General features: G+C 43.2%; 2 protein-coding genes across 7 annotated transcripts; one reads left to right on the forward strand and one right to left on the reverse strand.

Moving 5' to 3' along the window:
* The first annotated feature begins 24 nt into the window (after positions 1-24).
* LOC130538294 (elongation factor 1-delta-like) lies at positions 25-7,941 on the forward strand. Of its 6 annotated transcripts, none has more exons than XM_057055669.1 (9): positions 43-157; positions 1,338-1,352; positions 3,263-3,386; positions 4,758-4,814; positions 5,538-5,613; positions 5,690-5,784; positions 5,866-6,066; positions 6,152-6,346; positions 7,830-7,941. In XM_057055669.1, the coding sequence occupies exons 2-9, from the start codon at positions 1,339-1,341 to the stop codon at positions 7,866-7,868; spliced, it is 801 nt and encodes a 266-aa protein (XP_056911649.1). In that variant the 5' UTR covers positions 43-157; position 1,338; the 3' UTR covers positions 7,869-7,941. The 6 variants fall into 6 exon arrangements, with proteins under 6 accessions (XP_056911650.1, XP_056911649.1, XP_056911651.1 ...); XM_057055667.1 differs by lacking the exon at positions 1,338-1,352 and adding an exon at positions 1,787-2,391 and having other exon boundaries at positions 57-157; XM_057055670.1 differs by lacking the exon at positions 1,338-1,352 and having other exon boundaries at positions 25-157.
* On the reverse strand, positions 7,659-15,610 carry LOC130539017 (E3 ubiquitin/ISG15 ligase TRIM25-like). Its single transcript, XM_057057082.1, has 15 exons — positions 14,932-15,610; positions 14,660-14,755; positions 14,247-14,480; positions 14,012-14,171; positions 13,836-13,937; positions 12,911-13,012; positions 12,530-12,589; positions 11,407-11,426; positions 10,761-11,360; positions 9,583-9,669; positions 9,265-9,498; positions 8,854-9,013; positions 8,735-8,785; positions 8,598-8,651; positions 7,659-8,523 (listed from the first exon to the last, which is right to left on the reverse strand). Exons 1-15 carry the CDS (start codon positions 15,526-15,528, stop codon positions 7,997-7,999), a joined length of 3,084 nt encoding a protein of 1,027 aa, XP_056913062.1. The 5' UTR covers positions 15,529-15,610; the 3' UTR covers positions 7,659-7,996.
* Positions 15,611-16,173: the final 563 nt, after the last annotated feature.

Genomic DNA, 16,173 nt, shown 5'->3' on the forward strand with positions numbered 1-16,173 from the left:
CAAGTGTGCGATTGATCTCACCATTTCGTCGCCCCCCACCAGTTTATAAGAATAGACGAGACCCGTCACGGGGCGCTCTCTTCTCCCGTCGGATTACTCTGAAGCGGCACGCTAAGTGACACTTCCCGAGCCATAAAACGTCGATTTTCAGCTCAGAGTAAGTTCAGTAAAGTTGTATTTTTATGACTTCGAGCATATAAATCACAGTAGTGCTTGATTATATCTTAAATGCTCCGAAACCTTGGCTGTAAAGCGCCACGTGGTCGACAGAAGTACCAGTTGCTGCTGTCAAAAACTCCTGTAACTTTAGCTTTAGGGGAAAATGATAAAATATAATAATACCACTGTCTGTTGTCTTAAATATTTACCATTTGATTAAATACAAAATACTGACCTCTCAATTCAGGTAGTGTCAGATGACAAGTCGTTTGCGAATTGAAGATATTTATAATCCCCGTTTGTGTTGGTCGAATATAGAACAAATACTCTTATGAACGTTCTAACGCACTTAATTTTATGAATATCTGGATTAGTTCTTATACTGGTTTTGAATGTTTCTAATTTTTTCTCGATTCCTACTAGCAAATGTGAGTGATTGAATCGTCTTTTTAGCAGATTGCCTTCCAGCTGTTAAACAGTGTCGCAAAATCAGTTTAATTAATCTTTTCAAATAAAAAACGCTGTAATTAGAATGCAGCAGAGAGTAGAACCGCTCGGGCAAGTTCAGACAGACTCTGATAAAGGAATTACATTTGAATCCTTCTGCAAATGAGGTGAAAAGTTAATCATTTCTCGGCTCCTGGTGACTACTTTTATGCATATGACCTTGCATGCACACAATTAATGCAAGCCAAATGATTCAGAGCAAAATTATTTAATAAAATAAATTCTCTCATGGCGATCAACGATTGATAATCAATAACATGACATCAGTCTGTCACAATGGTTCTAGGCACTTGCATGTTGCTTTAAAACGTAACATTTTTTCCCTGTTTCTGCAATGTCATTTTAAATTTCATGCTTTTTGTTTAGCATTATTGCCATCTTATTAAAAGCATTGAAGTGGGGAGAAAGAAAAGAAAAAAGCACGATACACACGGATCTGCTGCTTTCTGAAGCGTTGTCAATAATCTAATTCCAATTTTGATTCAGTGACAATTCATATGGGTTGAACAGTTTGTTAAAAAACAGCAGTGCATGAAATTTCCCCACAGGAAAACAGAAACGAGGCACATCAGGATATTCTGAATCAAAATTGAAACAAATATTGGAACATACTGACCTCTTTTATTTTTCCCCCTGACCTTTTACTGACCTTTTTGAACTATGTTTTGCAGCATGCCCAAGCGAAGGTGAGCCATACAGAATTTGACCCACATACAGTGTAATTAAATATGAAAGCTGGGGTTCCAGTGATTTGTGGTGCTGAATCACAGTTTTCACTGTTCATGACATAATTCTCTGTGGGAGGTTTGAATTGGAATCAATTCACTTGACATAATATGGTCTAGATTTTATTTTAAATCAAGTAAATGGCACTAACCCAGCTTTTAATTATTCTTTGCTTTTATAAATTGAAATGTGCAATTAATATATTTTTGTATTCACAAGTGATATCTAGTTGATTTTTTTTTTTTTTTTTTAAATTAAGCTGTTGTAGTTTTTGTTACCCCCAACTGAATGTACTTCAGCACATACTGGAGCTGCAGTGCTTAATGAGCGTACTTATTGGTGACTTGATACTGAACCTTATTGCTTTTTTCGCAACCTGACACAAAATCTGTAGAAAAGAAAAATGGGGGATCCTCTGCCAAACCTTCCACATGCTTTGCCTTTGGGAGATTTGTCACTGAGTAATAACCCATCTCTGGAAAGGAGCAAAAACCCATCTCTGGAAAGGAGCATCATCAAGAGCAAAGCCCAGTTTGGAAGGGTGCGTCGACACTCCCGTTTGTCCCAGTCGGAGAGCTCTGGGGCAGAGGAGGAGTGGCTCAGCCCTTCAGCTGACGCCACCTCTTCCTATGCTCGAAGCCCTTTCCTGCAGTGTATACCGGCACAAGGCCTGATGTACCACCGCAGTGCCTTTGAGCAGGCAGAGAGCACTGACCAATGCTGGGCTCGGTCTAATAGCAATGAAGTGCTGTCATCTTCTCCACGGAGCCCAAATACTCGGAGCTACTTTGGCTCCCAGTCTGGGCTGTCCCGTAGTCTGCATCAGAACAAGGGACACCCCGCTGCTCCCATGAAATCATCTGGTACCCACCATCATCAAAGCATTAGAGGCCGAAATCGTACCTCCTCTGAGACGGAGCCCAGGGCCAAGAGCAGCAAAACACCCACCCAGAGGAAGAGAGGCCTCTCTGAGACGGAAAGCTGGACTCTGAGGGACAAGTATGACTGCTCCAACTGGGAATTGTTTAGGCATGATGTGTGTTTCTGGCTGACAAATTTAAATACAGTGTTTAATTTCAGATGGCTGCATTTTGGCCCCTTTTTTTTTTTTTTTTTATGCTTACTTGTGTATCGTGCTTCTCGTGCCAATGGCAAATGAGTGAATAGACGATGGGTCCACGTTTGATATGCAGCTTTGGAGAGATGTTATTTTGGATGCATGTCACATTTTCCTAATGCAGCGTCCTCGTTTATTTGAATTATGTCAATCTCTTGACTCGGCAGGGCTGAACCACTCTGATTAACTCCAGTGCAGTATGTGGAGCTGCCGCGGCTAGTTAGTTTAGCTGCTATCTCCGTAGCTTGCCAAATTTGCAGTGGTTTATTTGGTGGTCTTGTATTTGCTGTAAGATGAGTCAAGAATACCACACATGTTTCACACAGCATAGTTCAGCCACCACTAAGGGGTTGTTAGTGGGTCTTAGCTGGCCCTTTGTTTAATAATCCAGTCTCTGCCCATGCAGCAACTGTGTTCCACTGACTGTGGAATGTGTACATGCAGGTCTGCTGCATTCGAGTCAGCAAAATGAGACTAGCCAGAATACCTCCGTTTCATCGTTTAATTTAAGCTGATGCCTGAAGTTATATTGACTGAGATTCCTGCAATCTGCACTGTTTTGTTATAACCTCTTTGCTTTCACACCTCCAACATTTCTGCTTCATGTTTAAACCGTCATGTCATGGTGGCGCGTCTAATCGACCCATGTCACTAATCGTCAATTATTGGCTGTTCTGTGGATCATGGTGCAAGTAGAAGGGCAGGATTGTCTAGTTATGTCTAACTTGTCTGAATTATCTCTTTCTCTCTCAGTATCAACATGAGTGGACTGCAGTGCCTTGCCTCAGAGAACGTATGGTTCGATAAACACCGCTTTGATGAAGCAGAAAAACGCTTTTACGAGGGAGCCAACGGCCCTGCCCCACAGCAGCAACAGGTAGAAAAGACCATAGGGAATTTCCATAAAATAATTAACAAACATACTAGTTACAGATTTTTATTTTAGACAACATTTATTTCCATGTCCTCTCCCTTCTTTTGCTGGCGTTGGAGTGGCCGGTGGATTCCCGAATGACACACTCTGAGTCTCTGGCCTCGGAGATAAACCAATGGTTACATCACTGCTGTGGTTAAAGCAGCTGTGTGGACAAGAGTTAAGCGTCCCAGTTTAGAAGTGGCTCACCAGAGTGAGAGACAGGCCAGGTGACCGGGCAGCTGTCGCTCCTTTGGACATCCATGGCAACAGTACCGTGGTTCTACAGAGACCGGAGCCAGGGTCAAGTCCAAGTGAAATGGAATATTTATGAAAAGATCAGGCAGTAAGGGAAGATGATGGCGTTTGTGCTAAAAATACGTCACGAGCCATCTTATAGTGAGAAGTTTACTCAGCCCCTGTGTATCACAGTGATGAATGCATCACATTTGGGAGTGATGATGGATCAGTTTCTGAAGGACCCAACTTTTACAGGAAAGGCTACAGAGCTCGGATGATTTGTCTACCTTCTGTTTTGCGGGGTTAAGTTGAAAAATGGCGCTGTCTGCTTGGATCAAAGAGCTATTGATAATGGTCCAACAGATGCCTGATTATAAAGCTTACAGGAAACCTTCAAAGCAACATGTTCACTGAATGGTGACTGAGCTAGTTTATCAACTATGACAACCCTGCTTTCTTGAAAAATATTGATCAAAAACAGAACTTGGGAGTGTTTATATATTGCCAGCTTGCTATTGAATTTTGAGATTTAACATTCTTAAATTAAGGCTATTATGAATTCACCTGCTTTTAAGCACTTTGCAGCCACAAAAACCACTATCATTGAAGCCTAGACACTACAATACTACTTTGGGTTTCTGGGAGTTTTCTGCATGGTCAGCAGTTTCAGTCGCAGATTAAAAAACAAAAAAAAAAAACCCGCTGGGAACAGGACGGCTGCACTGGGAGAGTTCCAGGTTCATCTTGTCAGCCTGGGTTTGTGTATATTCGTATCTGTTGCCAAGGTGTGCGTAGCCTTTGATACATTAAGGCAAAGTTCCATGTCTGTACCTGGCTTTGTGTTCCTCTAATGTACAGTAACTGACTGGGATCAACAAATGGACAAATAGTTTAATTGCCCCCTCCTCTGCCAACAGCTGATAGGTTAAAGACACAACAAGCTTCTGGAGAAGGGTCTTTATTGTGATATTTAGATTTTACTGTCGCTAGAACTGGTCTGTTGCAGCATATTTAACCCCAAACTGAACATAAAACCACAATGTGTCCTTGTGTTCCCCCCTTTTTGTACCTTCACCTCGTACACCACTTGTACAGGTGAAAACGGCCACGCATCAGGCCAAAGGGCGCCATCAGAAACGACAGCATAGAAACGTAAGTTGTCATCCAAACGCACTGAACCCGCCTGCATGCAGTGGCGCTGATCCAGTGTGAGAGCTGTTCCTGCAGCTGCCTGGGGTGTGCTGTAATTATCACTGCATCAACGCCTCCACCATTGCCATTTTTCGCCTTTTATTTGCCATCTGCTACCAAAAATTGCTGTACAGTGTAAATTTGAAGGTCTTTGTCTCCCATCTTTCAAGCTTTTATAAAGATTTAATTAGAAATCCTAATTGAAACTGAAAGGAATAGTTTGTCATTTTTTTAAAAATGGCTATTTCCAGTCGTTCAAACTTTATCATATCAAGTTTGGGGTTTGTCACACATTAACACAAAGTCCATCAGTGACTAACACATTACACACCATATACACACCCATCTAATATTCATAACCTGTTTTCGCTGCATTTACATGAACATTGCATGAAATGGAGGAGTGTGACGGTGTTAATACTCGCCAGAATAAAGTAAATGATCCAGAAAAATGTCAAACTGTTCCTATACTCAACTACTTGAATCAATTGTTGGGTAAGGGTAATTTTGGCTGCATGCTGCACTGCAAACGCATCTGACAGTGTGTAAGCTGTGTCCAGATCAGCTTTGTGCAATAAGAGTAGCATGTTGTGCCTTTGGCTGGCGTGTTTTCCACCTCCAGATTGAGGTTGGCTATCAACACGGATGCCTACTTGTTGTTAACCATCATTCATTCTTCCAAAGTCTTCCTCACATGGGGATCAAGAGCTGGTTTCACGAATGAAGAGCCTGGAACTGGAAAACCAGAGCCTGCACAAAGGTGTGTGACTCGGCTTTAATTCGCTCGCAGAATTCATTGTCGAGTTAACCCACGCGTTATTACGTTTGCCCATTAGTGGTGGAGAACATGAAGGCTGCACTACAGAAACTGGAGTCCAGAGTGGCTGTTTTGGAAAAGGCTCCTACTAAAGCGGCTGTCCCATGTGCCAAGGTAGGTGACTAAGAACATGTTAAACTTGGGAGATTGTCCAGATTTGTTTGTTTCACAACAAAAAAACATTGTTTCTACCAGGCCGCTCCAGTCCAGGCCGCACCAGTGAAACAGGTGGCAAACGGTGACGACGACGACGATGACTTAGATTTGTTTGGCAGCGATGAAGAGGATGAGGACACAGCCCGCATCAAGCAGGAGCGTCTGGATGCCTACGCTGCCAAGAAGTCCAAGAAACCTGCCCTCATTGCCAAATCATCTATCCTGCTGGATGTGAAGCCTGTACGCAACAGCTGTGGCGTTTTATCTGGCACTGGCCATATTCACATCTGAAGATTTACAAATCCTCTCTTTATTTTTTTCTAAGTGGGACGATGAGACGGACATGTCAATGCTGGAGAAGTGCGTGCGCTCGGTGCAGATGGATGGGCTCCTGTGGGGCGCCTCCAAACTGGTGCCAGTTGGCTATGGCATCAAGAAGCTGCAGATCAACTGTGTGGTTGAAGATGACAAAGTTGGCACGGACATCCTGGAGGAGGAGATCACCAAATTCGAGGACTTTGTGAGTAACGACCCAGGTAGCATCTCATTTAGGATTGTCATGTGAGGGCTTCCCATCACCGGACAATAATGAATCAGTGCTGCAGTGTCTGATCAGTATGGGAAAGTATTAGGACTGCCGTTAAGGCGGGGAAATTTATCATGCACTTCAAGAAAAACGTCATGAATAAAGTCGACCTGTTGAGACTGTAACAACCAGAATATGTGGCTGCTTCTACAAAAAGCCTTGCAGGTAGTCAGGAGTGAAACTATACTTTGGTCTCGGCTGTAGTAGCAAAGAAATGCTTTCTCTCTTGGCTCCCAAACATCACTTTTAGGACTTTGAAGTGACTTTGATTCCCAGCTTCCTATTAGCAGTTAAGGGAGAAGTTAAGTGAAAATTTCCTACACAGCAGTCAAGGGAGAAGGTGAGAGGAAAATAAATCCATTTTGTCTCTGTACATTTTATCCATTTGAAAACATTATACAAGCCTTATACAGAATATCTAACACTTTATATAGATGGATAGATAGATAGATATCTGAGATCAATTATGTCAGAAATTTTACATTTTCACAAATGGAATAAATTTCATAAATCCAATAGTGGACTTCCTCTTAAATGCCGAATAGTAAGCTACGAATCAGAGGCTAACTTCAGCGTCTGACGTATAGATCCACCTACACTGCATTTTGTAGAAACATTCGCATGTGCTGCTTATTAGTCTCAAGGTCAACCTCATTCGACATTAAATTTAGAAAATTTTCTTAATTGGATTTAGTTTATTGTCCACACTTTGACTATTTTCCTCAAAATGCATGACAAGTCTTTTCTTATTGGTGGTGCTAACTCCACCATAGTTCAGCATGCTGTACTGTGATGCTTCTGTTCTGTCCTTTGTGTTGGAGTCTTTGGTAGCGCCTCTCTAGTATTAATACTTTTCTGTTGGACTAATGCTGTTATTTTAGACATCATGTTAACCTGATCCAAAGTTTTAATGTACACACAAGGGGGCAGGTTACATGTTTCGTTGCACATACACATTAGTTTTCTGGCTGTGTTGCATGGGGAGACAAATTCAAGAGGTCAGTAATCACATTTCTCCCCTGACCTTATGTTGCAGGCTGTGTAAATGTGGCTTAATTGTTTTAATGACATTAGTGACATCAATGGGTGCTTCCAGGCCTTAATTGAGGAACGTGGCATTGTGGCCTATAAAGCCTCTGCCTGAAGTCTCCATCACGCAGTGGAGATCATTTCATACACAACCAGGAAAGAATCATCCTGGAGAAATGAAATGTCTGTAACCCTAAAGAGAAAGCAGACCGGAAAATTGAAGAAAGTCATGTGTTTAATGGTTTAGATGAGAAAACGATTAAATGGACGAAAGTGTTCTGGCTCAAACATTGTTATGCTGTAGTTGACAATCTTTTGAACGCATTTGCTATCAAATTAGATTAATGTGATTAATGTAATTTTTATTTTTTTTCCCCCCCTCTTGTAGGTCCAGAGTGTGGATGTCGCTGCCTTCAATAAGATCTAAGATCCTGACGGATCCACCAGTGTTGCTGCTGCTCCAGATTTGCATTAATAAAATGTCAGGTTTTGACACAAAAGTTGTTTTGTTGTTCTTAAAGGTATGGGATCCATAAGTGCACAGGTTACCAACAGTTAGAGACAGCACAGCTTAAGAGACGAGCCCAACCCCACCCAAAACCCCGGATACACAGGCTGGCTGAATGTCGTCTGGACCTTATGCAGCAGGACCGTCGCGCTAGAGACATTGTAAAAAGACAACGTTCCAGCCCTAAAGTCCAGATACACACCCACCCTGCTGCTGCAGGGCGTCGTGACGGCCACGCTCTCCTTATTATGCTGAAACAAACAAGACGTGTAGGAGCAGTCCAAACTCCAGGACTTGGAGTTGTGGCCCAGCTTGCTGTCGCTGCCTCCTCCACACCGGCTCATGTTTTTGTAGCAGATGCCGATGGAAACTCCTCCGGTGCCGCTCCACTCCACCTCCCAGTAGCAGCGGCCGGCCATCCCGGCGCAGCACAGCACCTGGGCCCAGCTGGTGAAGCGAGCCGGGTGGTCCGGGTAGGGCTGCGCCTCGAAACGCGTGGTGACCTCTCTGCGACCGTCGGAGAAGCTGAGATAAGGGTTGGCCGTGTTTGGGTCCAGTGTTATGTCGCTGTAATCTGGACGGATTGGCTGTCAGACATCAGGCAGAGGTGACAGAATTCAGGAGGAGGAACGCTGGGAATGTACTCACATTGTAGAAAATCAGCTCTGGTCTTTGGGTCCAAATTGTAGGACTGGTCAGGGGCTGTTGACGCAGGACATGACGGGTGTTAAATCTCACCGAAGCAAGAACTCAACTCGTAATAGGAAACTAAAGTGTCCTCGTACCTTTATTCTTTTCGATGCCGCTTTGATTGCTGGTTTTCTTCAGGGAAATTACTAGGAAAATTTTAAAACTTAGTCCACGTTTCTGGAAACGATTGCATTAATGGAGTTGTTAGGTGCACCTTTATCGGAGATCCTGCTCAATTCTCGATCGAGCATTTCGCCCAGACCGAGCCTGAGGTCCGTCATTGCTTCTCTCATGCTTTTGTACATCAGATAGGGAAGAGCGTCGGTGTTCGGCATCTCTATAGCCGACGCTGGGAAGTGAAGAGCTTTGCAATCCTGTAGGGCAGAGTTTGAACACCACACGATGAAGCTAACCACCGGGGTTGAGTTCAGATCATGCATCTTCTGTAAGTTGTTTTTTATGAAAGGAAAAGGTCAATTTCTTTTTTCCCCCCACATATGTAGATAAAAATGATCAATGTGTCAAGAAAAAAGTGAGGGACAGTTGAACACCTCACTCCAGAGATTAAATACATCTCAAGTCTGGACAATCCTGTTCCCACTGTCTGAGCCGGGTTGCTGCCTACCTGAAGGAACTGGACGTGGTCCTCGTTGCCAGAAAGTTTCTGCAGCTCGCCTTCCGCCCTCCTGAGATCTGCCATCTCCCTCTGGATCTTCTCCAGCATCTCTTCAACCTTACCCACGGCCGCCTTCTCCTGGAGCCGGATCAGCTCCTTCACCTCGCCGCTCTGCTTCTCGATAGAGCGGATCAGTCTGGAGAAGATCCTCTCGCTCTCCTCGGCCGCCGCTTCCGCCGAGTGCTGCAAAGTTTGTCCCATTGCTCATCAAACATGTCCCAAAAAAAAAAGTTATCAGCCACAATAGATTATAAAAGCCACACTCACCTTGATGAAGCGGACAACATATCGAAGTTCTTTCTCCGTGTCTTTCAATTTCTGCTCAGACTTCAAAGAGGCTTCCTGCAGCTTTTTCTGGGGAGGAAAAAAAAAACAAAAGATGAGTATCGCACAGGATGCTCCTTAAGGCGGCGCAGCCCAATAGCGCTTCCACGCTTGACTGTCAAGATGGAAACTTTCGATTACACAGTCAAAAGGATCGGCTTTCACCTGCGGGGAACAGGGCTCTTTGGTCCCGCCGTCTCCATCTGATGCCGTAATATCACAGCGGCCGTGAGACCCGGTTCACACTCCTGACTCAATATTTGAAATGAAAGGCACGCTCTATCTTCAGGCACCAGAGAGCTGACCTGTTTATCAGTGCTGTCAGCAGTTCATGCAGGCTATTAGATTACCAAAAAAGCCCTAATGTCAGCGGCTACAGGGTAGATTTCCCACAAATGCACGATGGGGGATGTTGCTCAATCACAAATTTTGCTGGTTTTGTTGTTGAGTAATGCTCTAATCTCACCAACAGATTTATTTTTTTTTTTAAATTACTCTCAATTTGTAATATAAATTGGTCCTGATATTTACCCATGATTAGATCAGACATTGATGATGAGATACGGCCATCAGAGTCAATTATAGGCTTGATTTAACTGCTGCCTAATACGATTATATTGCACCAAGGGACTTGTAACACACACTGTATAAAGTTAAATTGATGGCAAGTTAAAGGTTAAGTTTAAAGACAATATGGATTATTCTTCATTAAATTATTTTTTAAAAAAAAAGATTTCTCCAACACTGTACATGGTTGAAATTTGGCTTCTCATAATTAGTAACATTTGGGAACTTAAACAGGCACTTGGAGAAATAGAAGTTCATTAAATCTGTTCTTTCACATTTCCACCTCTAATAGGTTCCATTTAAAAAACCCTATCAAACTTCAATGGAAGAAAGTGCATGTGTTTTTATCACAAGGACTTCATTTACCACAAAAGGCCTTTTTGTTGACTCAGTCCAAATATAGAAGTCAATACATCCAGGCCAGTTTAAACAGGTCTAACCCTGGTGACGTAAAGGGGCTCAAATATGAAAATATGAAGAATCACAAATGTCAATAAAGCTTCATTTAAATGACGTTTTCAGGTGAGAAGTGAAGGTCAACACATTCAAAGCACCTGCTGTGCTGCCCTCTGCTCCTCCACCGACACGGCGTCGTGGTTCTTGTGTCTCCCTTTCACACAGTGGGAACACACGCAGTTCTGGTCGGTGCGACAGTACAGCGTCAGTAACCTGTGGTGATGGAGGCACAGGTGACCTTCCAGATCCTCCATGGCCGGGATCAACCTGTGGGCCCTCTTCCCTTGAAAGTTGGCGTCGTGGGCTCTCAGGTGAGCCGGGCAGAACGACAGGACGCACAACGGGCAGGACTTGACGGCGGCGGCTGTCCGACACACGCTGCATTTCACCACCTTGGCCGGATGACGGCTCTGAGAGCCGGACTGCAGGAACTTCTCCACCACCTCGCCGAGGACCGTGTTTCTGCTCAGCAGGGGTTTGGGATTGAACACCTGTCTGCACTGGGGGCATGTGTACTGCCCCCGCTGTTGACTCCGGTTCCAGAAGTCCTCGATGCAGTCCAGGCAGTAACTGTGTCCGCAGGGGATCGTCACCGGGTCCCTCAGAACCTCCAGACACACCGAACAGCAGAACTGGTCCTGTTCGATAGAGATCGTCGCGGCTGCCATTTCTTCCTCACGGCGAACACGAGCGGAAAACTATCGATGGCCAGATGGGCGGGGCTTAAAGGTGCCAGACGCGCACCTGGATCATAATGGCTCCTCCTTCCAAAGTACCCAATCACAGAGAGGGCAAGGGAGGACCGATAAGTGTTTGGGAGGGTGCACTAAAGTAAAAATATGTACAAAACGGACTTGAAAATCAATCAATACATCATAATATAGCCTATTTTTGGCATCACCTTAAGAACACACACTTTGGCATTAACAACTTGTGTTTATCAGAATCAGTCAGAAATATAATCCTCAATTCTTAATTGATTAATCGGAAGGCCAAAGACAGTTCTAGGATGACAAACCGATGCTGATGTGAGTTTGTTTGTTTGATCTCTCCTGGAGATGAAATCTTTAGACTGTATATAAATCATATATTTTCACTCATTTATCAGGACAGTGTTGTGGAATAAAGGATATGCTCAACAACAGAAACCAGATTAGGAAGCTTGACAAATAAAACTCCATCTTTACCATTAAAGTTTGTGCAGTTGATACACATTGACGGCCTTTTTGGATTAACTTTGAGTGAAGTTGAGCTGAAAACAAGACAATCCTTTAAATGTACACATATCCATTTATGCCATCTGACACACAACACAAAAGCAGCATTAGTGTGTAGGCGAGCTGTTACACCTTTTAATTTGAACTACAGTCGTTTATAATTAGCAACACATTTACGTCATGCAAATAAACACCAGACGGGAGAAACTGTAAATTACACAGGTGTGTTTTTAATAAAGCAATGCTGTATTCCACACATCTGTAAGGAAAAACTAGAAGCGAATGAAAAAAATAAATATAAAATTAATAATAAAACTGTAAAGTGAATCATTCTAATGGAAACTAATTCAGTCCAAAATCAAAATCTCAGTTCCTTTAAGAATGGTAATACTATAAAGTGTGTACATCTGCTCTGTAGTCTAATATCCTATATCTGCTCTAGAATGTGTTGCCGTGGTTTTATCACTGATGTGGCATTCGTCCGTCTGTAGCTGTATTGTAATAATCTGTCTTGCAGATGAGAACAAACCTACAAATGCTTAATTATGAAATCTGGTGGGCAGATTTTTAGGAGTGACGGCACTTCAGAAGACTGAGGTATGAAAACATTCAGGCGCGTTCCCGTGCATCTGAAATCCTCTATTTCCTGCGAAAGAGAGGGCGACGGCCTTGAAGGTGCTTGTGTCTGGATCCTGAGGACAATTTGGTACCTGAGAACACAAATGAGAACAGTCAGTCTGCGGCCATCTGGAGCGAAATTAGCGTAATCTCAACACATCTGAGAAGGGACACGCCCTTATACTTTTAAAATTTGAATTATTCTACAAAGACTTTTTAAATGAGTGCTGAGGTTGTTCCACTGAGGATGCTAAAATGACTCCAGAGAATGAAACAGTCCATCATGACAGTCCAACAATTCATCCAAGAATTCTAAGAATGCAGCCGCTTCGTTTTAATGGACATGCACAAACACGTCCTGTCTGGAAAGACATTTTGTCAGGACACCGTCCACTTTTCTATTGCTCCTTTACCGTGTTTACCGAATGCAAAAGTCCTCCCAGTGGTAGGTCCTGAAGTGAGGAATGGGTTGAGAGGGTTTACAGGAATTTGGTCTAAGGCAGCAAGTGAGGTCACTGTCAACACAAAGAAATAAAAAGCACTCAGAGCAGCAGAACCTGCAGCGCTACCATCATGTCACTTGAGCCGAGTCAGAAAAACACACGGAAAACACATGTTCACCGATGTCCTGTCAATGTAATTAAGACTAACTCTGAGTCCAAGTACTGTACAGTTGGCTGCATTCATTTGAATGATTTCATGTGACTTATATCATTTTTTGGCAAACTAAATTAATTAAACATTTTTGTGTTTTGTGCATTTTAATACTTTGGATTCTGCACGGAGATGATAACCAAGAACAAAAAAACGTGCCCCTTTTGGTTTTACTATTTACTAAGAGATCATGTATAATGGAATATAATACTGCCTGGTTGTTGCCATGGTGACACTAATATTTTACGTATGCATTTTACACCAAATATGTAAATTTGAAGTGCAGCTACCATTGAACGCAAAGACCTGTTTGACTGGAGTCGCCTAATTTGCCAAACAAAACAGTACAAGAGGTGGTGAGCACTTCTCTTATGAGCCTATACAAGATGCATCTAATTCTGCATGAAACAAGTCCTCATATCTCATTTCTCCAAATGTGTTTTAAAGCAGTTTTTCCCATTTTAACCACACCACATTAGTCAGGTATTTACAAAATAACATGTAGGTTAAAAAACAGTGAAGCAACTAAATGAATCCTAATGATAGAACTTAAAAATCAAACAATTGACTTGGTTAATTCCCAACTCACCATCTGCCACCAATTATCTAGAGATGCAGAATAAGATGCATCAGTGCAACAAAATAAAAGTAGTCTTGATATTCAGCAGGAACTGATTGGCTGACCTGATGTGGCTCCAGCTTGCACAGCTGCTTGACTCTCACTGGGCTGGGTGGTTTGGAGCTCTGCAGCAGGACTCATGTGTTCAACAATCGTGACATCTCTCACTACAAAAGAAAGGCATCCCAATACAGCAGAGCCACACAAATCAGATGTTGAGAAGCCAACCCTTAATATTTACCTCTTTTGTAGATGCTGACAAACCCTTCCTGACAGACCTCCTGCAACAGCCCTTTAAAATCCGACAGAGCCGTCATCACCGGGTCAAAGGTCATGTGAGGCTCCACAGCGACTCCGGGCAGAGTTGATAGCACAGATGGAGCTTGGAGAGTCTGGCAGCTCTGGGAGGACAAACCAGGCTTACATGCGTATTACTGTCCTGGAAACAGAGGTAGAAAAAATACGAACGACAATACCTGAAGAAACTGAATGTCGTCCTCCATCTCAGAAAGTTTGCTCAGCTCAGCCACGCATGTTTTGAGCTCGGCAATCTCCTTTTGGATGTCCTGCAGGAGCAGTTCGGCCGGTCCGACGGAGCACTTTTCCTGGGCTTTAATCAGTTCCCGCACCTCAAACCGCTTCAGCTCGATAGACTGGATCAGTTCCGAAAAGATGGTGTCGCTATTCTCAGCAGCCGCACGAGCCGAGCGCTAGAGAAGGTCAGATTAAGGCCAAAAAGTCTGATTAAAAAAAGATTATCATTTGCAGTCAGTGCAACAAAACAAAGCCACAATATACTCTGACCAAAAGGGTATAGGCCAAAGAAGGAAATAAGACACTTACTGTTTATGTGGTTTATTTAATGTTTAGTTTAACAGAATATAATTACAGTCAGATAGGACATGGCTTGTTTCAGCTCCTGGGCTTCCTTCTCTCGGTGCTCAATTTTCATCTGGGCATTTTGTTGCATCTCACTGATCTGCCTCTACAAGAAAAAAAACATACATTTTTAGTGTCAATGATGAAAAAGACGTAATAGATCACAAGGTTACAAGTCTTCCCATCTCAATGTTTTTGTATTTTATTAGTCATATGGTTGTGGTCAAGTCTGGACCAGGCAAGGTTTTGTAACACACAGTAGTCTGATCTGAATCGGATTACCTGCTTCTCTCGGATTTCTACATTAGCCATCACCGTGTCGTGTCCTTTGTGCTCATCAGTCAGACACAAATAACAGATGCACAGCCCGTCCGTGCGACAGTACGCCTCCAACAACTTGTTATGCTGACTGCAAATCGTCTGTTGGAGTATTTTGGAGGCCGAGACCAGCTTGTGTTTTTTAAATGCAGCGGACTCGTAATGAGGCTGGACATGGAGCTCGCAGTAGGAGGCCAGACACACCAGGCAGGAGCGGACAGCTTTGCTTCTCCTCACTGTACACACGTCGCATTCTACGTCGACGGCCTCGACGAAGTTCTGGCTCTGAGTCGTCGCGGCCTCCTCGAGTTCAGTCTTTCTAAATTTCTCCACAACTTCGGCCAACATTGTGTTTCTGGCGAGCGCCGGCCTCGGGGTAAAGTTCTGTCGGCACTGGGGGCAGGAGAAAACCGCCAGGTACTGGTCCTGATCCCAGTAGTTCTCTATACAATCCGAACAGTAGCTGTGTCCGCAAGGGATGGTTACGGGGTTTTTTAGGACATCCAGACATATCGAACAACTGAAATGGTCCTTGTCCAGGACCACCCCGGCCTGAGCCATCACAATTGACAAACAGAGCACTAAAGCTGAGCGAAAACACAGGAAACAGTGACAGACAACTGCTTTGTTTACAGGAAGTAGAGGGGCGTGTCCGATGTGACGTTACCGGAACTGAAACCATAGGGAAAGATTAATTTAAAAGAAAACACTTTATTAAGAAAATATGCTTGCATCTTTAATAAAGGTTGGTGTTTTACATCTAAAATATAAAAAAGAGGTATTACAAAAGAATTTCAAAATGTAAATAAAGGATAATATATGTAATGTAAAGGTAATTATGTTTTAATACAATAATTTTCATAGGAACCAATGAATGAAAATGATTTCCTTTGCAAATGAAACAGATTTCCTTTGCAAATGAAACAGCTATAACTAAACTCAAATCAATCTTTATTTATATAGCGTCTGTTACAATCAAAATTGTTTCTAGGCGCTTTACAGAATCCCAGGGCCTGACCCCCAACAAGCAACAGTGGCAAGGAAAAACTCCCCTTTAACAGGAAGAAACCTTGAGTAGGACAAGGCTCATGTAGGGCGACCCTCCTGCTGATGGCCAGCTGGGTAGAGAGAGAGGAGAAGGGGGAGGACAGGTAGAGGAAAGAATAGGCAGACATCATAGAAATACATTAATAATACAAGCTGCTG

This window comes from Takifugu flavidus, chromosome 15, assembly GCF_003711565.1.
Source record: "Takifugu flavidus isolate HTHZ2018 chromosome 15, ASM371156v2, whole genome shotgun sequence".
Lineage (NCBI taxonomy): Eukaryota > Metazoa > Chordata > Actinopteri > Tetraodontiformes > Tetraodontidae > Takifugu > Takifugu flavidus.